This window comes from Oryzias latipes, chromosome 14 (genome assembly GCF_002234675.1).
Source record: "Oryzias latipes chromosome 14, ASM223467v1".
In the NCBI taxonomy this organism is placed as follows: domain Eukaryota; kingdom Metazoa; phylum Chordata; class Actinopteri; order Beloniformes; family Adrianichthyidae; genus Oryzias; species Oryzias latipes.
Window position 1 is genome coordinate 23,302,922 of NC_019872.2, and position 26,430 is coordinate 23,329,351.

Below are 26,430 nucleotides of genomic sequence, written 5' to 3' on the forward strand. Positions count from 1 at the left end.
TCTCTGATTACCATTTGTTAACTTATCATTTACATTAATTTACATGTCATTTGTAATGTAATTATTCTGTGTAGAAAATGTTAGGGTTTTTGTTTTGAATGCACTTTCTACATGTTCTGTAAATTTGTTTATAACCAATAAAGTTAAAAAAAAACTTTACATAAGTAACCTAAGCCCTTGTTTTAGGGAGTTCAAGTCTTTTCAGAGTCTTTTGTTGCTCAAATCCTAGTTCCTGTCCTGAACGGCTCCTAACTTAGCATTTTTGTGGAATTTATGTTTATGTCAAGAACTTAGTTTATGTGCAGAGGACCCCCTTGAAAACGAGATGACACATCTCAAGGGGCTTATCCTACAAACAAATAAATGTGAAATGTGAGTTGTTCTTGTGAGAAGCATAATAATTGCGTAATTTTTGTACATTTATTCTGTTTCAAAACTTTTCTTTTAACATTTTTGGGACACAAATTAACAACAAAAACTGCAAAGAAATCCACAGAACAGAACCAAACTGAATGGAGTGATGTGATTTCTCCTACTTTGGTGAGTTTCTGTTTTTTCTCTCTCTTGGATGGAACAGATGTTACTACAGTCACAGTCTGCTTCACCTTCACCAGGTGTGGAAGGATGGAGTCCTCTGCCAGATTGGTCACATCTGGTTAACCCCTTGTGCTATCTTAGATGACCCCTCCCTTACTTTGACGTGTTCTCCCTACCATGACAAAGGTGGATAAAGGTGGAAAGATTTCATGTAATCCATGGACACCAGTGAAGATCACAAATCATTGAAGAAAAAAGGTTCAGATATAGGTTAACACGTCAATGTAAGGGTGGGGTCATCTAAGATAGCACAAGGGTTAAAGCCTCAGCTCTCAGAGACGCTTCTTTTGAACATTACACAACACAAGCTTTTCCGTTCTGGACACCATAAGTTAGAGATCTTTAATCACATCAGTCCAGCAGAGCTGCAGTTTCATTCTGTCTGGTTTCATAAAATCTTTATTGCCTTATTTTAGTTTCATGAACTGTTTTGGTTTCTCAAATTTTTGTGTAGAAGGTGGGATGAATTATTTTGACTGGCAGGTGGGTGAGACCAAACTCTCACTTTACCATATCCCCCCCATCATTTATTCATAGTTAGGTGGAGCAAACTCAAGTCAAAGACTTTCTGACTGAAAAAAAAGAAACATTTCTCAATGAATTCTTAGCTAAATAAATCTCTTGAAGCTTAATATAAACAAGGCCATCTAAAAATATGTATATAAAAAACGCTGCTAACAAAATTATCACATCAGCTGAGGGTCCGTATCCCTTGTGTTATCCTAGGCACTTTAACATTGGGAGTTGGGTCATCTAGACCCACTAGACAGTGCTCTGAACCTTTTTTCTTCAATGATTTGTGATTTTCACTGGTATCCATGGATTACATGAAATCTTTGCACCTTTATCCACCTTTGTCATGGTGGGAGAACATGTCAATGCAAGGTTGGGGTCATAGGATAGCACAAGGGATAATGGAGTCAATTTAGTTTAGTTGTTTTTTCTTTTTTTGGGGGGGGGGGTTGTTTGATTGGAATTTTAAAAAATCCATTTTAATGTGTTTAAGTGTAAGCAAATAATCGGTTAGTAGGTGTGTTTGGTGTTCAGGACAGGACTGCAGAAAAACAGATGTTAGTAGACTTTATAAGTGAAATGTCAGAGAAAATACATTTCTGAAAAGAGAGTAGGATGAGGAGACAGGAGAGTGCAGGGAGGAGAACACAAGTTCAGGCCATTTGAGTCGGAGCCGTCGGAGCTCCCAGAACCTCCTCTGTGGATCCATGGTTCACCCCATTGTTTTTTTATTTCTATATATATATATACACAAAAAAAGAAAAGTTTCCTGTCATCTATATAGAAGAAGACAAGGACATGACTTGTATTGTTCCAGTCCAGATTATGTGGAACTACTCATCCAGATGCTACATGGTCCAACGGGTCAGCTGAAAGCATGGACAGAGCATGGGAGGACTCGGACTGGGGGGGGATCAGGGTTCAGGAAGTAGAAGAGAGGTGTTCCACTCTTCAAAATGCTGCACAATTTGTTAAAAATTCCAGTTTTCTTTTGAGTGAGATTCGCTAAATGAGGTGAGAACCAAACTTCAACACATTGAAAAAAACAACAACTATGATCTCATCCATTGAGCTTTATTGTTGGCTGTGTCATGGTGGGGGGTGGGACTGCAGTGTCAATGCAAAAAATGAGTAAACATGTGGACATCTATTATAGGAACATGGGCACATGGGGGGAAAAAAGGAGCCATCAGAGATCAAAACCCCCCCTTATTGAATCTGTTCTGCATATTAGGAAAGCTGGATACACACCAACAGTTTTTGTGTGCGATTTCTCCCCCCCAGAAGTTTCCTGACAGGCTGCATCAATCAGTTGCCTTTCTGTACCCCCCAGCACACAGACAGGTTACTGAATTTTTACTTTGATCATCTGAATAATTCAGGTCAGAAATAGAAAAATAACCCAAGGATACACACAAATACTCACACAGTCTCAGCTTTTATGACAAATAAAGTCAACAATAAACAAAATTAGTCCAGGGAACAAATCGGGAAGGGAAGGGAAGGGGGTGTACAAACTGGTTTCCTCTTAGATTTTATTGGTTGCTATTGAAATACAGGAATATAAATGATCAACAACACCTACATCAGTGTCTGTTCACCAACAATGACAAGGTCAGACGATCATGTGACCCGCATGGAAGCTCTTCAGTATTTGGGTCTCTTCACGTCCACACTGAAAAAGAAAAAAAATGGTTTAAGTAAATAATGCCCGACAATTTTTTAGAAACAATTTTAAATAATGGAAACTTCACAAAAGAAATTAATATTCAATTATTTTTTTGTACTTTATTCTTATTTTTTTCTGTTTGAATCACTTTTTCACAAAACAGACTATTTGATATGTGGTGCAGTCCGTTGTCATGGGAACAGCTAAACTGGCAGCAACCTGGACTGTAGCAACACAGGAAAGAGATATCTATGCCGATCGTCACGATGGTGTAAGTCTGGGTTAATGGCCTTCGAAGTTGGCAATATCAGAAATTAACGCACGCCATGGAAGCCTGAACCGTCTGACGGGCAGCCGAGGACGGTTGCTTTCCCAAAGTGCGTTAAGCCATTAACCCGCTTATACAATGGTCACTTACAAAATACATTAATATTTAATCAGTTTGTAGTAGTCTATTCTTGTTATTTTGTCGGTTTGGATTGCTTTTTTCACAGAGAGAGGACTATTTGTTACGCGTTACTGTGACAATGCGTCGCTCTGACCTCCGATCTCGAGTGCTTCTACTTCTACACATTTGTACTTTTTTCTGTGTTAACTACTTACTGACTGTTCAATGACTTTTCCTTTACTGACTAGATTTTGAGAGCTACATTTCATCACCATGTTTGCCGTCTCTGAGGAAACTCAGAGCAGCTATATGGACACAAACAGGAAGGGCTTACCCGTCAGCCTCCATCTTCTTCCTCTTCTCAATAATCTGAAACAGATAAAAGCGCTGTTGCAGCAGTCCCACGACACTTGTATTGTTGTGTTGATTTCATTGTGTTTGTGTTGTTGCTTCTCACCGCACTGATCTTCTTCCACTGTCGGTCCAGCTCTGCCTTCTCATTGGTCTCCTTGAAGCGTCGTGTCTTCCTGCCCTCAGACATTTTGATGCCATATTGGAAGGCAGCCCTGCAGAGACAGCCCCCAGTAAGAACCACACTAACCCCTACAGACCGACACAGAATGAAGAGAACACCCCGCCTGTCAGCCACAGCTGAGGGAATAACTCACTTGGGGAGAGCCTCCTTGTTGTTCATATAATCTGAATACTCCTCCTGAGTGTCGAAGTCCCAGCGGCCCAGAGGACCCTTCTTGTTGCCCTAAAGCAGAGAAGCCATACCAGTGACTCTGTAACTCAGAAAACAACTGCATGCTGGGAAATGTAGTTACCTGGTCCATCTTGCTGTAGTCAACTTCTTCATCACTGTCAACGGCGAGATCATCCATTCTGCAACGCAAAAATGTTTACCTTACCTGCTATGGGGTTGTGAGACTGTCAGGTTGTGCATTTGTAGGGTTGTCAGTGTGTCAGGTTGTGTGTTTGAAGCATTGTAAGTGTGTGAGATTGTGCATTTGAAGGGTTGTTAGTTTATCAGCATGTGGGGTTGTGCGTTTGTATCGTTGTTGGCGTGTGGGGTTGTGTGTTTGTAGCGTTGTCAGTATGTGCTTTTTTTTGGCGTTGTCAGTGTGTCAGGTTGAACCTTACGTTGCCGGGTAACACTCTGCATACGAGTTGGATCCCCCAAAGAAATCTCCCAGCTGCTCTTTGCTGGAATCTCGTCTCACAGATCCTGTTTGTTTTTATTAAAGACAACGCTGATCATGTGATCCGGAAGCCCTACCCACTTTTAAACAACTACAACTAAACATGCAAAAGGGAGGCTCCGCCCCCTCCGGAAGCTATCAAACAGGTAAAAAGAGGATATGGCTCCTGGCCCTGCCACTGGCTGCCTGCAGCTCCTCCAAAGTTCTTGTTGATCATCTTGATGTGCTCCTGCACTGATCCGGGACCTGCCAGGTGAGCAGGATGGATGACATAATCATCAACAGGCGTTACAAAACACCACTGGTAATTGATATTTACTAATAATATATGAATTCAGAGGTTTACCTGTATCCACCTCCAACACCTGCACACACAGACACACACATACATATAGTTAGTATACAACACTCTGCAGCCCCTCCCCTCTTCTCTTTACAACCCACCTGCTGCTCCTCTCCTCTGGGTTTCTCAAAGTAGTTGTGCCTCCTCTTAGCATCATCATCCCGCTCTCTGTGGCGCTCCTTCTCCTTGGGGGGTTTGGGGACGGTGGTTGGGATGTAGTCCCCGATGTCATCAAAGATGCTGAGACATAAAGACATTACAGAGGCCCTGACTAACAAAGGGGGCAATAATGGTGATGGGAGGGCAGACACCAACTAACCTGAGGTCAGTCTCCGGAGCTCTTTTATCATCCAGTTTACCTGAAACACACAGACAGAGTTAATCTATGGTGTACTGAGCATGCTCACATGCAGATGCATCAGGCTCACCTTTGTCCTTCTTCTTCATCTTCTTGTGTCGGGTTCCCTGCCTCAGGTAGGACAGGATCTGGGTCAGTTTTGAGATCACGATATCGTTGGTGGTCAGGGTCGTCTGAGCCTGTTGCCAACATGGAGACACGTCAGAGTTCAGCATCGACCATATCCACTGGCCTGGGACAGCTGTGGATTTAGAAACTCGCCTCCATGCTGGGACAGTCAGCTTTGCTGCGGATCAGAGTCGTGGGAATGTCGGTGTCGGTAAACTCGTCATCCAGATCGATCACGTATGCCATCCTGCCGGGCAGGAACAGCTCATTTCTTTCCAAAGCCCCGGATCGGAACACGACCCGGTAGATGTTCCTGCCTGAGAAGAAGCAGCATTTAAAGAACAGACTGTCATGAAAGCATCCTTCAACATACACCTGAGGTCTTAAAGACTTCCAGTCCTATCTATTCTTAATTGGGGGGGGGGTTTCTTTGAATGGAAGGTGGGTAGACTCAACTAAGCTCTCACTTCGCTTTGTCTCAATCCAAACACACATTCTGGAACATTAAGGAGGTTGGCAGAGGAACTTCAGATTAAGGTTCCTGTCTCACTTCAGGCTTCATTTGGGCAGTTCAGAATCCTCTGAGAAATCTCAGAGATTATCCATCTAGTGTTTCAAACTCTGTGGTCCCGCTGCATAGAATAAGAGGCGTGGCTTCGGATGTCAATTAATCAAGTCAACCAAATAAGAGTAAACTTTTTCCAATGTGGGGGAGGGGATGAGGTCATCAACTCCAAACTAAACACGTAGCTTTATTTTTCAAGCACACAAGCCTAAATGTTGGTGAGATTTAATATAAATTTGAGATTAGAGCAAATTTCAGCTGCACTGAGAGTTTGCTTACTATGTTGGCCTCACCTGGAGGACATACACTTACAGAAAAAAAAAACAATTGATCTATTAGAAGAGCGATCACTGAAAAAGTAGCATAAAGTAGCAAAAAGTAGCATCTGCACACACTCACCAAGACGGGTCTTAAACTCCATCTTCTCCTCCGGCTCCACATCCTTCCTGTCAGACAGGTAAACCGACAAACAGTCAGTAAATCAGACAGATAGAATATAACGATGTGTGCTCTGCTTTCATACTTGGCCTCCTTCTGGACTTTCTCTATCATGTCTTCTTCTTCCTTCTCCTTGCTAGTGATTTCTGCTCTCACCTAGAAGATAGATTACATGTGTTCTGTTAATCCTCCTGACCCGACTCTGCAGGTCCAGATGTTTGGAGCAGCCCAGCCTGACCTTCTGCAGCAGAGCGAAGTCCAGACCTTTCACCAAGTGAGTGTGCTCCATGTCACCTCCCAAGAACTTGGACTCCTGGATGAGCTGTCGACGCTTCTCTGCTGCAGATTTGTCACTGAGAAGGTCAGAGACATAGGTACATTAGAAAGCACAGGCACATCAGGAAACAGTGGAAAATCAGGCAACAAGGGAACATCAGGAAACCCGGGAACATCAAGAACATCAGGAAACCCCGGAACATTAAGAAACACAGGAACATCAAGAACATCAGGAAACCCCGGAACATTAGGAAACACAGGAACATCAGGAAACAGGAACATCAGGAAACACAGGAACATTAGGAAATACAGACAGGAACATCCTTTTGCTGCAGCTGTCTGCAGTGTCATGTTCTGCGCTCTGGTACTCACGCCTCAGCAGTGGGTCCAACGGCTCGGTAGTTGGCCGTAGTGCTGATTAGCTCCGTCTCCTCATAGTCCTTGTTGACGCCGTCCCGCCTCTCTCGCGCTCGGTCACGGTACTTCTCAGCAAGCTCGCGCTCTCGCTCCATCTCCTGCTGTCGCAGTTTAGCATAGTAGCTGCAGGTGGACAAGCATCGATCATCAATACTCGTGATAAATTACAGATGATGGATCAAGTGAGCAGACAGGGGAGTCAAAGTGAGGAAACGGTCTTACAACCAAACTGAACACAGTTCCAGCCTTCCTCCTCATTCGTCTACAGCAGGGGTCGGGAACCTTTTTGGCCGAGAGAGCCATAAACGCCACATATTTTTAAATCTAATTTCAAAAGAGACATACAATAATGTAGTGTCCCTTTCCCAACTGAGGCACGGAGACTTAACCTCTTTTAAAGTTCTTTATTCTGGTTACTATAGACCGCAACAAACGCCGTACAATTAATTCAGCAACTCCTGAATCTCTCCCGCCGAGACGAGAGCGCTTCTCCCAACTTTGTATTCCCCTACTCCCGCTCCAGCCCGCCCATTTCCCTTATTTGGCCCATAGCTGAACCCCATTGGTCCAAACTACCTAACAACAGGCTGAGTGACAGAACCGAGAGCCAATCAGATCTCTGCATGATGCGTTTAGTGAACTCCTCCAGAACTTTTAACGCGGCCCAACAGCCAAGTTAAACTCTGTCCGCGACAATATGTTTAAATCTAAATATACAAATAAATGTGTGCATTTAATGTAATTTCAACATTTTTAAAGTACAATAAGTCTGTGGATTATTTTGAATAACATTGATATCCTGTTGCTAATAAATGATGAGTATTTCTCGTAGTAGTTTTGCTGATGGTCTAGTCTGGTTATGTGGGGAGTTTCTGCTTCATGCAGGCGTTGAGACTTTAAACGTGATCGTAGGTCTGAATGTTCTTTAGATGTGAGACAGACTGATCACATGCAGACACGGAGTTAAACACACACTCACACTGCAGTGAGTGACGGGCAGCGGGTTTTACGTTTTTACAATCCCTGCGCGATTCACCTTCTGGCCGTGCCCCCCCCCCCACTCTCTGCTTTCTTCCTCACACATCCCGTCCCCGCTAATGCGCGCTCATTCTCAGAGACGGGAACGCGCAGTTTTAGGCACGTCAATTCACAGGTTTCCGGCTGGTGCAAACTCTGTGAAATAATAGATAATAGTAAACTGATAGTTTTCTCTCCAAGCACCGCTACTACGGCATCGCATCGCGCCCGAGAAGGACTGGACTAATGAAAAAAAAAAAGTATAATTAAAGATTTGTCTGCGAGCTACATGTGACCATCAAAAGAGCCATATATGGCTCGCGAGCCATAGGTTCCCGACCCCTGGTCTACAGTGTGGCTGCTCACCTCTTCTTTTTCCTCCTTCGTGCTGCAGGGTCCTCATCTTCATTGTAGTCTTTGGGCATCCTAGAAGAAACACAGGTGAGTGTGTCTGTAGGAAGAACAGAACAACACCTGATCCTTTACTCACTCATGGTGTCTGGACTTGGTGGGCGGGGCAGTTGCAGGTGCACTCCGTGGCGTCATGAGCAACTTTCTGAAGTCATCATTGGTCAGTTTGGACCTGAGGATGCAGATCAGTGTTCACAGAGTTGGACAACACGTGCAGTCAGCAGCACAAGGTAGTTTAAGGGTGGAGGAAACTCACTGAGCAGCACTTCTGTGGTCGTCCACTTCGTGGCCCTCAGGGGCCAGGGGGTTGGAGTAACTCTCAGCTGCAACATAAAGGATGGTAGTGAGCAGATGGATAAAGGGTCAATTTTACCTAAAAAACAATTCACCCAAGCTAACAGTCACTTGAACTTCACGTGGAGTAAAGCTGTAGAAAGTCATTTGACCCCTCAACCAAAGTGAATTAAACTGCTCCACTATTTAATACTGACGTCTACTGGTATCTGTGGAAGACCAGCTCGTTTGGGAGATGTTTTTATATTAAACAACACCTGAGTAGAGAGAGAGTTAAGGTAATATGGATGACGAAAACATAGGTGGTGGTGGGGGAAACAATCATAAAGCAACAAGATGCTGGAGGATTATCATCATTATTGTCTGATGTAAATGTTAGTCAAAAGGGGCGGCGCCTGTCCACACACATACTCAAGTGTCACAAACATACATGTTGGCTCCAAAAATACAATAATGTCAACATGTACTTAACACAACTACAGTTTACACGTACACATGCACACAAACCAACACATGTAAAGCATTTCATTCTGTCACGCATACTATTGTGCAAAGGTGAGCTGACATCTGTGCTCAGGCGGGTGTTTATGTTGTGCTGAGGTGGATGATGAATGCAAAAAGAGGGAGATTGCCCGGCTGTCCCCAAAACAAGACCCCTACCAGTGGTAGTGTAATTCACATAAATCTCGTTGAATTAAAGCCGTAAAACACAATGCTTAAGAATCTGGAATGAGCTCTAGTAATATTTTCAACGCCAATCATTAGTGAGTTATCAGTAAAGAAAAACTGTGTTTGTGTTTTATGTAGTTGTTAAGCATTTTCCGAAACGCAAAAAAGATACCCGGATCTTAGTGGTCATTTTAGTTCGTGATACGTCTACATTGAAATGTCCGGACCGGGACCCCGCGCTGAGGAATCGTGGAGTTTATTTTCTTTACACAGTATTAACCGGATGTTTTCCCATCGCTGCTAAAGGCTAGCTAGCATGCTAACACTCAGCTTTGACTTACTCTCAGGCATCTTTACGGACAACTGCTTCTGTCCTGTAGGAAGACGGGACTCAGGTCCGGCCCGGTTCGCTCAAAGTTAGCAGTCTAATCTGGCTACTGTTCCTTTTTTCTGCGGACTTTCGTCCTTGTTTTTCCCAACTGTTCCGCAAAGCTGCTGCTTCCGTCCGGTTTGGAAAAAGGCTACAGGTTCACTGCAGATGCTCTATCGTCCCCTGCCGGGCTGGAGGGAGAGGAAATGTGACTGAGGAGGGGAATCTCTTTTACTCAAAGAGAAAGTATACATATGCACCTCCTTACATGCTTGCATACACATTGTTCATAAGCAAAATATTGGTCTTATACATATTATATATATATATTTACTACAGAACAGCATCTTTGTTTGCAGCGTCGTAAGTACGCCAGCGCCATCTGCCGGGCGTTCTACACACTACAGTTAGCTAAAATACGGATGAAATAGTCAACGTTTAGAACCAACTAATTTGTCAACTCTACTGCTTTTCCCCCTTTAATTATCACGAAGTTTAAAGGATTAAATGCTTCAAGTATAAGAGCCAACGTATACATAAAAATTCCGCTTAGAAAACTATATTGACAAACCAGCTTGTGTAAGACTCTACCGAAACACTACACTGACCCCTGCTGGTCAGGAGAGCCTCTGCAGCTAAAGGCTCTCCAGGACCCACTGGAGGTTCTGTCCGTGGAGGTTTGTTTGAATTTCCGATTAGAAGGGAAGGATTGTCTCTGACTGAAATATCCCATAATCCACCAGTTTCTGTGGATAAACTGTTGCAGAAACACAGCAGAACTGAACTTACTAGATTGGTTGGGTTGGAGATTTCACCATTTTTTAAACCATTTTTTACAAAAGGCAGATTTATGTTCTCCATCATGTGTTTATAGATTTGCCACCTCTGCCCCAGAGCAGTTGTGGCTACATCAGTAGCTTACCATCACCAGGTATGAATGAGGAGGGAAAGAATAATTGTAAGAACTTTGAGCGTCTGGAAGAGCGCAGATAAATACATTATTATTGTTATTATTAATACTTCATTAGATATTTTTTATCATGTCTTATTTCTCTTTGTAGAAAGACTACAAGAATTTTCCATTTTCTGCATGTAGTTTGCATGTTCTCCCCATGCATGCGTGGGTTTTCTCCGGGGACTCCAGCTTCCATTGACAATGAATGAAATTGTGCAATTTAGATTTACGATAACAAATGTGTCTAATGGAAACACAATTGAAAAAAACTCACATTTAATGAAAAAATATTTGGGCTTTTGAGGTGAATCGAAACTTAAATATTTAGGAAAAATGCAATGGAAACAATTTTTTCTAATTATATGACTCAAATAGTAATGGCAATGTGCATCTTGGTAGGAACTGGCTGCATTGGACACTGTACAGTAGGCGCCACAAGAAGTCCAACAGCATCAGAGATCATCAAAAGTTGAGCTCGTCATTTGTTAGTGTTGGATCCACTGCTCCTCTGTAAAATCACAAACCACCATTTCACAAAATGTCTTCATCCGTAGTCAAGTAAGGAGCTCGTCACTCCATGGCCTGGATAAGATATCAACGTCTCCTTTGATAGATGATGATGAGCGCCAGTGCCGTGGTAGAAATGTGACTGTATCTGTTATAAATCAAAGTAATGTTCACATCTATAACCATGTCTTGGAATGACTTATCGAGTGAGTTAGTTTTGTTTATTCGTATATTTATGATTTGATGGAAACAGTGTAGTCGCGAAATTATGTTTTTTCAACATTTTTAGAATTTCAATAAAGTTTTGTGCAAATGTGTCATGGAGAACTACTGATAAATCAGAAGAATAATTTTGGCCCAGTTATTGGTCAGTTATTTCTAAAAAGTGCTTTGTTGTCTTGACATAACTACTGACCCTTTTTTATGTGACGACAGTATCTTTTTCCACAGAAGCATAATATGATAGACTGCGTCATAAAAAACAACCTTTGAACTTCAATAACTGTCTATGGCAGAAGCAACTTCTTCTGTTAATTCCATAATTGCCATCTGATTACCGCAGCAGACTTCACCTCCAATCTGCCGGCTTCTTCTGAGGGATTAACCCAATGGTTTCCATGGAGACGCAGAAAGATAATGGGTTCAAAAACACACCAATCCAGGTCTGGATCATCACGGCTCCAAAACCCAAACCGGAGATCAAACCTGTTCGTGTTGGACATTGGAAACCCAATGGACCAACACAGTCAGGAGGACGAGGACACACAGGAGTCTCATTCAAAGTTCAAGTTTATTCTTTCTCATCAACATCACACAAGGAGAAAACAGCTGGGTCACGGTTTGGACTGAACCAGTGTCTTCAGTGCGCCGGCCACCTGCTCGGCTGACATGTTGTCCACGGAGACGCTCTGCTCCTTCCCCAGGTCTGAGCAGATAGCAGCAGAAAGGTCAGCAACATTACCTGCAGCGGAAACCAAAGCACAGACGGACCTCTGACTCACCGTATCGGGCCCAGAGCCGGGCCGGAACTCCAGAACACTCCCGGATCAGAAAGGGAAAGTCCGGGTTGGCCTTCTTCAGAGTCACATAGTGCTGCTCCACAAAGTCCCTGAAAGACAAAGGAAATGCTGGGAGGAACGTCTCCAGAGGAACGTCAAGAGGAACACAAGGGGAACATTAGGAATGTTGGAAGTCAGGTGAGAAATATCAGGAGGATTGTGGGGCATGATGGGAAAAAAGAAATGAAGACCTCACAGAGGAACGCAAGGGACACTAAAAGCAATATAAAGGTCATCCGAAGGAACACAAAGAGTTGTTAAAAACATAAAGGACATTGGAGAGACCATGACATTAGGCCTGCACAATATACCGCAAATTTATCGTTATCGCAATATCCAGCTCTGCAATACGCATATCGCAAAAAATGGCGAAAATCACAATAAATCGTAAACCTTAAATGTGTTAAAACCTTTTAAAACCTAAATCCTTTTATGCATTTGACCAATCGGATGGAGGCCTATTATGTTAGATGTTTGTCACCTATGTCGACGAAGGTCATTTGGAGTATAATTTTTAAACTGTTGCATTGAAATTAGAATGGTAATTTTGGTTATTTTACTATTTGTATATTTACCGCAAATTATATAGTTCTTGCAATATTAATCTCTAATATCGCGAGTTTTCCTCATATCGTGCAGCCCTACATGACATACATCAGGAAGAACCGTAAGGAAAGCCTACAGGAACTGAAATGATTAGGACCGTGAGGAACTTTATAGGTAGGATCGTAAGTTAAGGCCATGCCAATGTGAGGAAAGGATGAGGAACTTAGGGAGGAACAAAGGGGTTAAGTTAAAAACAAACAAAGATGAGAAGTCAAGAAGAACTGTGAGGAGAAAAGTCTTGTTTTGGTTTTCTATCAAATTTCTTCATGAACAATCAAAGGAACCTCTTCCAGAACCAGCAGCCCTTGACGTTGAGACCACCTGACTCAGTTCAAGGCCTCACTGCTCTGGGGTTTTCTGCAGACTTCCAGAACCCGTGTGAGTTCTGGAGGTTTCAGCAGCCAATTCTGAACCACACGGGCCCAGTTGGGGGGCCGGAACGTTCCGTGTGAAAGGAGGTCACCCGCTGTTAGCTCCTCCAGTCCAGACTCGTCCAGCTCTGTGGACGGCCTCTCACCCCCCCAGCTAGCCGCTCACCTGGCCCCCTTGCTTGCCGCGGAGGTCTGGCAGAGGTGGAGGCGGATCTCCCGGAGGTTTTTACCCAAACTTGAACCCAGAGTCCTCACCGCGGCCGCCGCCATCTTTTCTGTTTGTGAAGGGCGAGGATTATTTTCCCGGAGTTCTGTCTGCCAGGCGCAGGCGCGGGGTTTTTATTATCCCAGAGTTTGGTCTTACAGGCGCGTTTGTAGACCCAGAGCTTCCGTGCCTTCAGTGTCCCTCTGTAAAGACCCCATCCTGCAACAGAGCAGCCATGAACACAGATGTTCACCTCAGAAGTCACTGGCTGGATAATGAAGAGGTGATGTGAAGCACTGTGGTGGAGCTTTTTCCTTACAGAGAGAAGGTCCTGGTTCAAATCCTGGCTGGAGTTTACGTGTTCTCTTTATTCATATGTGGGATTTCTCCAGGCACTCCGGCTTTCTCCCAAATGTCCTTAGGTAACCAGGTTAGGCTCTTGCAGCCCCGTGATACAGAAAGGAAAACAGCAGGTTAAGGAAATACCTGGTCCTGAACAGCGCAGGTGAAGTTTTCCAGATTCCTTAGATTTCCTGCAAGATAATCAGGTGTAAATGAAATATGTGTCCGAACAAGCAAGTAAACAAGAATGAAGGGCAAATCCATTCATATTTTAGTTTTCTAAAGTTCAGCCCACCGTGGATTTTCCACATCCAAAGAATCCAAAGGGAACATTATTAGAACATTCTAGCTCACTGTATGGTCACATGACTTTGCTAAATTTGTTTTCACACATTGGACTGGAATGATGGACTGATCCGTTTTTGCAGCATCACATGTGTTGTGTGCTATAGTGGTTATTTTTATGTTATAGTAAAATGATCCTACCATGCCACAATCCCGATGGTATCTTTTAAAATCAATTTGATTATCAATTTATGTAATTTTAACGATTTTTTTTATGTTAAATGTTGATTTGCTTTAATTATGCCACAGACAGAGAATTACACATGTTGGTGTGTATTTATGCAAGTGCATCAGTACCCCTCCCTTTTAGAAGCATCTGTATGTAGGGAAACACCCTGATTTTGAATAAAAGCGAGGAGGCAGACCTTTGTAAGCTCAGAGCAAACGGAGAATTGCATAAGTGTGTTCCTGTCTGCTCTCTCTCTAGATTGAAAGTGAGTCCGTGTCCCTTCTTCCAGCTCAAATATAGTTGAGAAGTGTTGGTTTAGTTTAGAACCAACAGTATAACTAAACTATGAAAGACAAAATGAGATTAAAAGAAATCCAAGAAAATCACATTGTCTGATTTCAAAACATTTATTTATAAATTATGCTGGAAAATACGTATTTGATCACCTACAAACAATTCAGATTTCTGACTCTCACAGACCTTTAACTTCTTCTGTGAGAGGATCCTCCTCCACTTGTTACCTGTATTTATGGCACCTGTTTGAACTGGTTATCTATAGAAAAGACAACCTTCCACAACCTCAAACAGTCACACTCCAAACTCCACTCCAAACCAAAGAGCTGTCTAAGGACACCAAAAACCAAATTGTAGACCTGCACCAGGCTGGGAACTCTGAATCTGCAATAGTTAAGCAGCTTTGTGTGAAGAAATCAACTGTAGGAGCAATTATTAGGAAATGGAAGACGTACAAGACCACTGATAATCTCCCTCCATCTGGGGCTCCCCACAAGATTTCACCCCATGGGGTCAAAATGACCACAAGAACAGTTAGCAAAACCCCAGAACCAAAAGGGGAACCTAGTAAACGAACTGCAGAGATCTGGGACCAAAGTAACAAAGGCTACCATCAGTAACACACTACACCTCCAGGGACTCAAACCCTGCAGTGCCAGACGTGACCCCCTGCTAAAGCCAGTACATGTGCAGGTCCGGCTAAAGTTAGCTAGAGAGCATTTGGATGATCCAGAAGAGGATCAAGGAGGGAGAATGACCTATAGTAAGATAAAAATAGAACCTTTTGGTAAGAACTCTACTCATCGTGTTTGGAGGAGAAAGAATGCAGAGTTGCATCCAAAGAACACCATACCTACTGTAAAGCATGGGGGTGGAAATGTAATGCTTTGGGGCTGTTTTTCAGCAAAGGGAACAGGAGTGAAATTTTTAAGTGGAAACCTTCTTCCAACAGCATTGAAGATGAAACATGGCTGGATCTTTCAGCATAACAACCATCCAAAATACACTGCCCGGGTAATGAAGGAGTGGCTTTATAAGACCCATTTCAAGGTCCTGGAGTAGCCTAGCTAGTCTGGATCTTAACCCCATAGAAAATCTTTGGAGAAAGTTGAAAGTCTGTGTTATCTAGTGACAGCCCCAAAACATCACTGCTCCAGAGGAGATCTGCATGGAGGAATGGACCAAAATACCAGCAACAGTTTGTGAAAACCTTGTGAAGACTTACAGAAAACGTTTTACTGCTGTCATTGCCAACAAAGAGTTTATAACAAAGTATGGAGATGAACTTTTGTCATTGACCAAATACTTATTTCCACCATAATATACAAATACATTCTTTAAAAATCAGACAATGTGATTGTCTGGATTCTTTCCCCTCTCATTTTGTCTTTCATAGTTAAGGTTCACCTATAATGAAAATTTCACGCCTCTCATATTTTTAAGTGGGAGAATTTGCGCAAATAATGGTTGACTAGATACAGACTCCCCCCTGAATCTGTCCTACTGCAGCCGCCGTACTTCAGCCTTTTCCCCCTGCAGTTGTCCCGCTGCAGCTGCCTTGGCATCTGTCTTGCTGCAAATGATCTTTAGCAGTCACTTCCCTGCAGTGTTTCTACTGCTGCTGCTTGGCCTTCTTCAAAGTTGGATCAGTTCGAAAAAAACCTTTAGGCCACGCCTCCTTCTTTGCACAAATTCATCACATAATATATTCAAAACAGAAAAAGCAACTTTATTATTCCCTCATACAGTTATGGCGACAACATCCAACTGTAGAGATAAAAAAAAGTTCCTTGATTTAGGCTTTAAATGTGTTTATTCTGGGTGTAAAGGTGGAGTTTTAACATGCAGTGAAAAGGGCCTGACGTCTGTCACCAGTCCCTAGGTGTTAGTAAAAGAACTCCAGATTTGTGCACTTGCAGGTAGGACTCAAACAGGAAGTAAAAAATGGTCCTGTAATCCAGAACCAAATCAACAGTTGTATAAAACTTGATTTAGAAGCAGGTGTTTTGGGTGCATATATCCTGGCTGGAAGAACTGCAGCAGACCTTAACCGATCCGAAGTTCACCCCTTGATCCTTCATATCATCCTGTGGTCCTGGGTCAAACGTGATCTGTGTCCCAGTGTTATACATCAGGGTGTTTGAGTTCATAACTAAAGTGGTTGGCTCCTAACAATGAAAATGTGCTGCACTGAAGTGAGTAGTGGGCATGGTTTGGAACAGCAGGACCGCTGGTAGTCAGGAGATATAAAAGACTTGCATTACACAAAGTTTGCCAACAGGAAGTACTAGGGTCAGGGTTTCCTGTTGTTTCTGGTCCGGTTCACCCTGCCCAGAGAGCCCCGCAGCCGTTTCTCGCTGAGGAGCTGCTGAATACGTTTGTTCTGTGTTCGCTCGTGAAACAGAGGCATCTGTCGCACAAAGGAGTTCTGCGGGTCTACATCTCCTCTGCTGTCCACTCCCACAATCTGGTACCAGACTTCGTTCATAGAGTTGTTCTCCTTCTTGGAGAGGGACCTTGCATGTTCGGATTCTGTATAATTCCTGTTGGGGAAGCTTGGGACCTTTGCTGTGGCGGTGAGGACAACTGGAGGCGTGCTCGCCGCCGCCACTGTTGGGTTTTCAGAAACTGTCATAGTAAGCGAGGAAATGGGAGGCACAAAGGGTGAATTGGCCTTGAAGGGTTGAGATGACGGCATCGTTATCGCTGCTGCCATGGATGTGGGACGAATGTCAGGAATCTCAAACGACTGTGACAAATTCTCATCTGAAGAGGATGCCTCGTAATCATCGTACTCTACGTAGACAAAGTCCGGGGGGCTCCCACTGGAAGGGGTTGGGTTTACACCAACAATGGGAGTTGGTGTTGTGATGACATCACTGCTGAGAAAGCTGCTACCTGTCAGAAGTTGGGTAACTGATGTTGTATTGTCCGTGGTCCATTTCCACAATCTGAAAAACAGAAAGAAACCTTTTTTTTTAAGTTTTCATAACTCTGATGAGGCTGATGGTTGGGATGAATCAGCTGTCTTCAAGTTGTGATTGAAGCCAAAGTGCACTAAAAAGCATTTGAGGGCCCTCTGGCTAGCACTACAGCAAATGTGAATTTAAGGTGGTGTTTAAAGACTGACTGGAACTAAACTAGGATCATGCTGCAGATGAACAGTTTCCTTGTCTTCTGCTTTCGTTTGATTTGCTAACTTAGAGATGTTTGTTTCAGAGGGATTTCCAAGAATCTACAGGTTTTGGTCAAAATCAGGTTCGTTGTGTGCGGCAGGTTGGTTAGATGCAGATCAAAAGGTTTTGCATTACAGAGTTACCTCTTTTACGGGGGGGGGTTACGTCCAAAAAATAACCCATGATAGTTGAAATCCGCAAAGTAGTCATCTTCATGTTTTAACAATATTATAGAGGTTTTAAGGCTGTAAAACCCCTCACTACACACTTTACTTAGACAGACAAACAGTTTTTACAAACAGGTTTGTAAAGCTGAAGGCATTCTGTACAGAAGGAACTTTTGCAGTTCATTTTCCTATCTATAAGGAAGGCGACTCAATCTCTGAGGCTCCGCCTTTCTCTCCTTGTGGGTCCCGCCTATTTCATGACGTCAACCTAGAGTCGACCTCGGCAGTGTGTCTGCGTTTCGCCCGCGAAAACAAACATCTGAACTTTTACAAAGATGGATGTGCAGGAATTAACATTATAATACACTTAAAACCTCAAAAGGTTGATTTTTTATGATATAGACTCTTTAATTCTTTTAGGATTAACTTGGATTCTTCTGAGAGAAAACAGACTGTAGTCATCATGAAGAAGAGTTGAGGGTTTGTCAAACACTGTCTAGGTGAAGCCTTGCTGTCAGAGTCTTAAGAAGCTCCTCAACCACTCTCACTTACAGTTTTTTATGATTGCTAACACACCGGAATAAAAATTTCCACATTATTTGCAAAATTGTTCTCAATGAGCGAAACACCTCCACCGATTTATACATAAATTTACATAAATTATAATGCATACAATAGACAATGCTTATTGGATTTTCACTAAATATGGTGCATGTTTTGTCTGAAGTGTATCATTATGCAAACAATCAGAGAATTTTGTAGACTGCGGTGTTTGGATAACTGTGATTTTGAAAAAAAAAAAAAGGTTTTCAAAATTGTATCTAAACGACTGAAGGAAACCAAGTTCCCACGCTGTCATTTCTTTTATTGTCTTTTTCTTTGGTCCATCCCCCGGTTTTCCAGCCAGTCAACATCTGTTTCCTCCTCTTACACTGTTCTGGGCCATAACCCCCCCATTCAGCCTCTGGAGAGCATAATCAATTCCACAACCAACATCGGCATCTTGACACTGGGGGATTTTCACCTCATGGTTCTGACCCTGATCCTAACCTGGTCTGGTTCCAGAGTCTAACCCCCACAGAACTTTTATTGTCAAGTGTATCAATAAGTCTGTCTCACGTTCCTCTCAGTTCTGTCCTTGTTGAAGTCATATCATCATATGGACTCTGAATTAACTTGAAAAATTCAGAGGGAAAGGGTTTGGTCACAGAAGTTCTTCCAACATCAACCCGTGTGATGTAAAAGACACAAGAAGTCAACCAAACAAACAAAAAAAACATTAATAAAAGCAAAGACAGACATCCAAACCTACCACACAAAAAGACAAAACTGTACTTGCGTAACATAATATACTTGAGAATAATTAATCATCTTTCTTTAATGTTTTTCTTTCCTGGAGGATCATCTCTTGGCGAGCTTGCTTCTGGTTCTGCAGTTTTTTAGTCTGATGTTAACTGTTGTTTATCATGTTTGATGTGGCATTGCTTTATTCCTCTTCCTGTTCTACCATCTTCTTTGGAGATGTTCACCAAGCTTCCACATGGGGAAGATGTCTGGTCTCACCTGCTGTTGCCAGTTGGAGACTCTGTGCTGACGCTGGGGGCAGAGTTTCTCTCACTGCAGGACTTGCAGCACATCTGCCGGTATCCGGAGATGGCGCAGTACCGACTCAACACTTCCATCCGACAGAAGGCAGAGCGATCACCACGGCAACGCTGCCCTGCAAACAGTGAGCAGCCAGAAGAAATTTTACTGAAGAGAGGCTTGGATTTTTACAGGCAGTCTGACAAAACAGGAAATAAAGTGCAGGAACAAGCATCAATCTGGCAGTCAACCCTTTTTTGTGAAGCTACAGTAGTTTTCATGCAGTTTTGAATGAAGTCGGCTGCTTCTAAACATGATGAAATGTCTCCTGAAGGACAAAAGCAGAGGTACATCCAGTGCTGGATCCTTCCATTCTGATGAAATGTCTTAATCAAAAAGCCAATTTCAAAGTAGGATCAATTGAAGGAGAGAGGACAGCAGGCGGGTGAAGCAGAGGACTCTCCAGCATGAATGAGAATGAGGACAAGAAGGAATGACGAAGAGGAAGAGGCGTGTCTTACGGGAGGTCATCTGTGGCATCAGCCGGTTTGGGTTAGACTGGGAGAGCCACTGGATGATGGAGTTTTTCTGGTTGCCTGTAGGGAAGGCAAACAGTCAGCTAAACGAACAATAAAGCCTCCCAATCCTTTCCTTAAAGTCCAATTCTGACCATCTTTTGATTTATTGCAAAAATGTTCCCAGTGGTCTTTAAATTAAGATTATGCTGACTTTATCCAGAAAACTGTCATTTTTTAAGGATATAGTTTCTGCAGAGCAGCAGGAGCTCATTAGAAATTTACCTCTGAGCTTTGGGCGAGACTATTAGCATGGATCATCACTGCTCCCCTTCCAATCACTCATTACAGAGAGCTCTCTGTTTACACTCTCTCTCACTAGCTTTCAGCCCCTCACACCTCAACCTAAAATCAGCGTTGTAGTTAGGATGGTGAGAAATATCAAAGCCATCCAGCAGTACAATTTTGATCCAGATTCCAGCTCAGACGAGGAAAATAAAGACGTTCATGGTGTCAGGTAGGGGGTTTGAGGAAGGAACCGAAATGCAGAGACTGGAGGCACACGGTTCCAAGGTAAGGGGTTCATTGCAAACAAATGACGCTGCCAAGAAGGAAAACAAAAAAAAAAATAGTAATAAAAAAAAAAAAACTGTTGGGGTCAACAGGGAACCAGCCCAGAGGAAGGCAGTCACGAGACTTATGTACTGACAAGACTGATGAGACACATGTGAAAACGGTCAGGGGGATTTGGACAAGGGAAGTCAATCTCAAATTTAAGACATGCAGGAAGAAATCTTCAAAATAAAACAGGAAGCAAAACTAAGGCATAAGAACCCTAATCACGACACATGGATCTATTTGTCTGACAGTGGATGTATCGGAATGGAGCGGTGCAGGGAGCTTACGTTATGTATTTTCTACTTAAAAAATATGAACATTTTTTCATCTGCTCCTGGCTCACAACAATTTGAATAAATACTCAGAAATACAAGTTTATCTTAATTTTCTTTAAATGTATCCTTCATCATGAGAAAAATCCCACACGAATATGTTAAAAACACCCAAAACAGGATTTTCCTCAGAGTGGGTCTTCCAAAACATGGTGCTGTCATGATTTTGGCTTTCGTGCTGTTTTAGCCTTTTACTTTACGTCTATTTTATGTTTTTCTCATCCTGCCATCTCAATACGTACATTTTGAAGACCTCTTAAATGTGAAGTTGGTTTTGCTGGATAGTATTTTTTTGGACTTTGTTTCTGTTCCAATATAAAATCCATAGCTTGCCTCTTGGGTTTATTATCCTGTGGGTTGTGCATTTCTTACAGGTGTGTGATTGGCTGAGCTTACCGCTGCAGGGCGGGGTCTCACAGCGCTGCCATGTGATTGGCTCAGGCTCACTGCAGTTTCCAGGGGAACCTTCAGGATTCAGACATGCAACTTGTCGTTCTTGCGTGCCATTTCCACAAGAAACCGAACACTGGAAACAAAAACAGAGTTAAAAAGGAGTCCAAGACGGTCTGGCCAACATCCCACTGGAAAAGTTACGTGAAGAAGAAGTTCAAGAAGACCCCTTTAAAGAAAATATGTGAAGAAAAGCTCAGAGAGAATAAAAAGACTGCAGCCAGACTCAGAGCAACACAACCTGGTGGAGCTATTATGGAGGAACAGGAGGAAGTCCACACTCCAGAGATGTAGACACCCCACACAGTCTGAGCAGGACAGAAGAACATTGGAAACGAAGATATCACAATTATGGATGAAGCAGAATGATGATCTGATAAGGAGGAAGATAAATCTCGAGGTACAGCAGACAGGAGTCTAAAAGAGAAGACGAATCGACCTATAAAAAGACTGTTTTGCACAGAGCACGGAAACATTTCATGATGTTAATGTTCATCTAGAAAAGTGGGGAAAAAGAAAGTTTTCAAGACACCAGGTTCTGCACAGAAGAGTAGAACCGAGAAAGACTGTTGGGTAACCAGGGATACATGAAGTTCAGAGGGAAGCAGTTCAAAGTTCCTCTGTCAGTAAGACAGGTCGGTACCGCAGTCCATGGCCCGGTTCTCCACGCAGCAGGGCAGGGGATCCGGTTGCAGGTCTGCTTGGATTCCGGTTGCACATCCCTGCACAGCTTGCTCTGTACAGAGCGCTGCTCCTGACCTCTGCTCGACTTCTGTTGGCAGCTCACCAAGCGCCGCCTCCACCCCGTCTGACCACAGGAGGCGCTGCATTCCCCCCAGTCCCCCGTTACCCAGCTGAAAGGTGGAACACAGGTTAGGACTTCAACCTGCACAGCAGGTCTAAGCTCCAAGAGTCGGACATAGATAGAATTGAGTGATTTATGGATTATTTTGTTGAGAATTCACACTGCACTGATGTCAGCTATGGTTCTCACACAGGTCACCATGGGCCAAATCAAATCAAATCAAATCAAATCAAATCAAATCAAATCAAATCAAATCAAATCAAATCAAATCAAATCAAACCAAACCAAACTTTACTTATAAAAAGGCGCTTCTCATACCTTGCGCAACTCGAAGCGCTTTAACATTTAAAACAAAAACAAACAACAAAACAACACACAATATTACATCAAAGACTCCACCCACCAATCCTATTCCCCTCTATTAACACATACGACCCATGCAATGAATACTTCTAAAATGAATTTCTTGTCACTCATGATTTAGACATATGGAATTCAAAGCTGTCAGGCTTGTCACAATTTCTTATTTGACCAGACTCAGCAGACAAGTCTGAGGGTTTCTTCTTTTCTGATAGAAGATTCATCCAAATTTCAAACTTTAGGATATTTCCCACACAGAGGCGTTTCTGCTCACCGTGGCGGTTGGCAGCTCTCAGTGTTGCATGTGCGGCCGATGGCTCTGGGTTTGCTGATGTTGGAGCAGAACATCCTCTGCACCATCAGTCCGTCAGCTTTCCTCCTGCAGCCGAACCTGGTGTATTGTTTCCCTGACAGCACAGGTGATGTTATATTTACTGCCATTGTTGCTGTGGTGACCGTCAGATAGCAGTACCTACCTCCTCCACAGGGTTTGGAACAGTGAGACCACTTCTTTAGTGCCCACTCATAGAAGATGGGGTCCTCCTGCACCAAGTTGGAGTCCAGCGAGGACCAAAGCTGATTCTGGATGATGTACTTGTAGGACACCGTGACCTTGGAATCGCCATGGGAACGGACCTGAGCCACAAAAGCCAGTCCCATCAGCGTTTGTTCAGGTTTTCTATGTTGCTGAAGAGGATCCTCCGACTGACCATGAGCAGAACCCTGTACTTCAAAGGCCCCGAACTCAGAATAGTCTCCTTCTCTGCGGTTATGTTGTACTCCCACAGCACCCCGTTCTCAATCACCACTCGAGATTCAGGAAGCTCACCTTCATTGTTCAGAAAGAAGTGACCTGTCTCCAAGTTCTTAAGAGCTGCAACAAAAAAATCATCAGTTTTTTTCTTTTTTATAAAGTTCAGAAGCTTCAGGACCTTTTTTGGGCTCTCAGCTGCTCCTACACAAGACATGAGGAGTTCCCTTGAACTCGTGGATCAGAAGATGTCGAGCTCCTTTGGGGATCTCCAGGATCTTCAGGTAACCTTAACCATGGAATCAAGGATTTATTGTTAAAACCATAAGACAGTGAGTGACCCGCTGAGAATGGCTCAGATTTGGGTTTGGACTCAAGTCTTGGGAGGTTCACCTTGTGTCCTGGTGCTGCGGGTGAAGTTCCCTTTGATGACCTTACAGCTGGAGTTGTCTCCTCCACAGACTCCACAGCGATCCTCTTCCTGGTCCGAGGCAATCTGTCCATCACAGCCGACATGCTGAAAAAAGGGCAACAGGGAGGAGAAGAGATCGGATGCAGACTTTAGAAACTTGAGCAGATGTCAGCCTAAACGTCTGATGGAGGAATCCCCCCTCCCAAAAGAAACAAAACAAAAAACTGGACGATAATGACGACCACGGTTTCTTGAGTGACCCCCTACAGCACAGAGACCTCACATTCTCCTCTGACGCACACACTGTGGCTGTCCTGGTACGAACACCGTGTCCCATCATGCACCATTCTGTTCATGGACACTACAGCCCCCGTCTGGTTGGACTGACAGTACAGATGGCAGCGCTCATCAGCTGCAGACACACACACACAAACACACACAGTTGTGGACAGGTTTGAGGTGGAACATTTAAGATGGAATGTAAAACTTTACGATCAAACAGACACACTGTAATATGATGAAGAGTTTAAGGTGTATGTGTGTGTGTGTGTGGGGGGGGGACTGTAGACTCCTGCATGATAACTTTAACATGTGAGTGCAGACATGTGCATTTCAGTTCCCATGTTACACGAGAGCCTGCGGGGGTTTGTCTAAACTGTCCAGATGGACAAACCAAACCATTGCCTTGCTGAAAGGGAAAGGTGCCCCCCCCCCCAGATGATATTGTCTGCAGAGCCTGGGATCTGGTTCTTGTGAGTGCGTCTGTTTGTTTGCAAGTGAGATGGGGCATTTACGCTCAGGATGCTGGTAGGGCAGCCACTGATGCTTCTGTCCGCCATGCTCAAAGAATGGATTCCAGACTTTACACTGATCCTCCCTGGAAGATAAGCAGGGCTTCTGTGCAGGAGTCGGCCAGAGGACACAACCATCTGCTCAACCCCCGCCTCACTGACCTGAAATCTGTCAGAGGCTCGCAGTCTTCTTGGTTGCATAGCTGGAACTCGTAGCTGTTTCCAAAACATGTGCGCCCACCATTGGCTGGACTGAGAATGATGACATGTAAGAATGTGTGAATCGACTCATGACATGACCGTTGACCAACAGTTTACTCACAGAGGGCTATCGCATCGTCTGGTCCGGAACCTGACGCCACCACCACATGTTCGGGAGCAGCTATCAAAAGCACTCCACGGCCCCCAGGCACCATCTTGTCGGAGGAGGTTTGGGGTCAGCTTCATGCAGAAGCCTCTGAAACAGTGCTGCAATCAGAGATGTAAGTTAGCTCAGCAGCTGCAAACAGATGGGCTTGAGACTGCATCCGATTCGCCCTCTGTTTGGTCAGGAAGCTGCTGAACCACATGCTTTTAGCTTTCGGTTTCTTAAATCTCATAAATAAGCAGGTCAAAACTGTCTAAAAGCACAGATGATCTGGACCCGTTTGGCCCCAGAGACCAGTCGTTCTGCTGCTGTGGTCCCTCTGTTTTGGCTACGACACAAGCAGAGGTGAATGCTAAACTGATCTACTGTGATCATATGCACCAGGGATCACAATTGTAACATGGATCTGTACAGATTGCACAGTGTGGCTAAAACTCTGAATTAGTATCGCACTAAGCTGCAGGAACTGACCTTCCCAGGTCCACACTTGGTCCCGTCCAGCGGTGGGCCTTTTTTGGTCTTGCAGAAGAAGGGGTTGTTGTAGTCGCTGCACCACAGCTGCTTGCAGGGGTCATGAGTCATGTACTGGACAAAAAAAAAACAATACGACAGGACTTACCCCATTTCCAGTACGACTGCGAAGATAATATGGTCACATATTCCAAATTTAAGCAGTTCTTCTGTCTAAACAAAAGCTGAACATCATCAAAACTCCAACCATTTTCTTCAAGACAATTTAGGGACTGTTGGCAGAAAAACAAATCTGTTGTGAATCTGTAGTCAATGTAGCAGCCACAGTGACAAACTTTTTGGTCCAAAGTGAACCTTTGCAGACCACAGGTGCCGTATTTATCATATTTAGATAAGATTGTTGGACTTCCTGTTTCTGTCCTGTTTCTTTACAATACATTTGTGTATGTTGCCGTTCTCATAGAGATTTTATTATGAACTGAACTAACAAACTGCAAGGGTCAATAGATTAACTATGATGTCAAATTTGTGCCCAAAAAGATGTGAGCGTAACGCGATTCTCGCACTTGAGGAGAACTCTCCTTGTCCTCTAAAAACCTCCTTCTGTTTGTGTAGAAATGTCCTGTGCGGTGTAAAAGTGTAAAAGCAGATTTGTGAGAGCGTAAACAATAAATAAATCGACTTAATCGATGAATCGATGTCTATTTCTACGTACAGAAATCTACTGATCTGAGAAAAAAACTAATCTCAAACTAAAGAAGTCAAAACCCGTCTGCTGGAGCTGACGGTAGCTTGTGAAAGTGGGTGGTGTTGGGGTTCTTTTCTTTCCCAAACCTCCTTTCCTTTCCCAAACCACCCCCAGATTTCCAGCAGGACTGAGATTTGGGCTTGAGATTGTTGGAAGTTTGCACTGGCAGCAGATTTACTTTTGTCTGGAGCAGTATTAACCGCAATGCATAACACTCCCCCATCGGTGCTTGAGCATACAAACAATGACTTCATGGTTCCAGAGATCACAGAAGCAACTTGATGCTTTGTGAAGGCTTTTTCGGGTTCTGATGGGACTTTTTGGTCTTTTTCTCTGTGCTATGTTGAGTTCAGCATCATTCATGGCTATTCCTGGCTCTGGTTCTGTACAATGACC

General features: G+C 43.5%; 3 protein-coding genes across 5 annotated transcripts in view; all 3 read right to left on the reverse strand.

Annotated features, from left to right (window-relative positions):
* Positions 1–2,165: 2,165 nt before the first annotated feature.
* Positions 2,166–9,821, reverse strand: ik (IK cytokine). The gene is made up of 20 exons (XM_011483830.3): positions 9,607–9,821; positions 8,559–8,625; positions 8,382–8,474; positions 8,258–8,317; positions 6,830–6,997; positions 6,420–6,534; positions 6,267–6,337; positions 6,143–6,189; positions 5,332–5,495; positions 5,141–5,249; positions 5,032–5,071; positions 4,814–4,952; positions 4,716–4,734; positions 4,531–4,615; positions 4,311–4,397; positions 3,995–4,052; positions 3,836–3,924; positions 3,625–3,733; positions 3,502–3,536; positions 2,166–2,785 (listed from the first exon to the last, which is right to left on the reverse strand). The coding sequence occupies exons 1-20, from the start codon at positions 9,614–9,616 to the stop codon at positions 2,758–2,760; spliced, it is 1,593 nt and encodes a 530-aa protein (XP_011482132.1). The 5' UTR covers positions 9,617–9,821; the 3' UTR covers positions 2,166–2,757.
* A 2,047-nt stretch (positions 9,822–11,868) lies between these two features.
* ndufa2 (NADH:ubiquinone oxidoreductase subunit A2) lies at positions 11,869–13,436 on the reverse strand. The gene is made up of 3 exons (XM_004076655.4): positions 13,299–13,436; positions 12,099–12,205; positions 11,869–12,022 (listed from the first exon to the last, which is right to left on the reverse strand). The coding sequence occupies exons 1-3, from the start codon at positions 13,400–13,402 to the stop codon at positions 11,931–11,933; spliced, it is 303 nt and encodes a 100-aa protein (XP_004076703.1). The 5' UTR covers positions 13,403–13,436; the 3' UTR covers positions 11,869–11,930.
* A 2,757-nt stretch (positions 13,437–16,193) lies between these two features.
* LOC101157151 (A disintegrin and metalloproteinase with thrombospondin motifs 2) overlaps positions 16,194–26,430 on the reverse strand; it is a 28,211-nt gene continuing 17,974 nt past the window's right edge. For 2 of the 3 annotated variants that reach the window (XM_011483831.3, XM_011483832.3), the window contains exons 11-25: positions 25,287–25,400; positions 24,771–24,916; positions 24,611–24,700; positions 24,452–24,534; positions 23,936–24,069; positions 23,639–23,762; positions 23,454–23,534; positions 23,205–23,368; positions 22,971–23,130; positions 22,769–22,901; positions 21,973–22,183; positions 21,276–21,405; positions 19,936–20,010; positions 19,394–19,550; positions 16,194–17,438 (exon numbers count right to left, since the gene is read on the reverse strand). In XM_011483831.3, coding sequence (XP_011482133.1) covers positions 16,781–17,438; positions 19,394–19,550; positions 19,936–20,010; positions 21,276–21,405; positions 21,973–22,183; positions 22,769–22,901; positions 22,971–23,130; positions 23,205–23,368; positions 23,454–23,534; positions 23,639–23,762; positions 23,936–24,069; positions 24,452–24,534; positions 24,611–24,700; positions 24,771–24,916; positions 25,287–25,400 — 2,460 coding nt within the window. In that variant the 3' untranslated portion in view covers positions 16,194–16,780. The remainder of the gene's footprint in view (positions 17,439–19,393; positions 19,551–19,935; positions 20,011–21,275; positions 21,406–21,972; positions 22,184–22,768; positions 22,902–22,970; positions 23,131–23,204; positions 23,369–23,453; positions 23,535–23,638; positions 23,763–23,935; positions 24,070–24,451; positions 24,535–24,610; positions 24,701–24,770; positions 24,917–25,286; positions 25,401–26,430) is intronic. The other variant, XM_020709090.2, reaches the window with a different exon arrangement.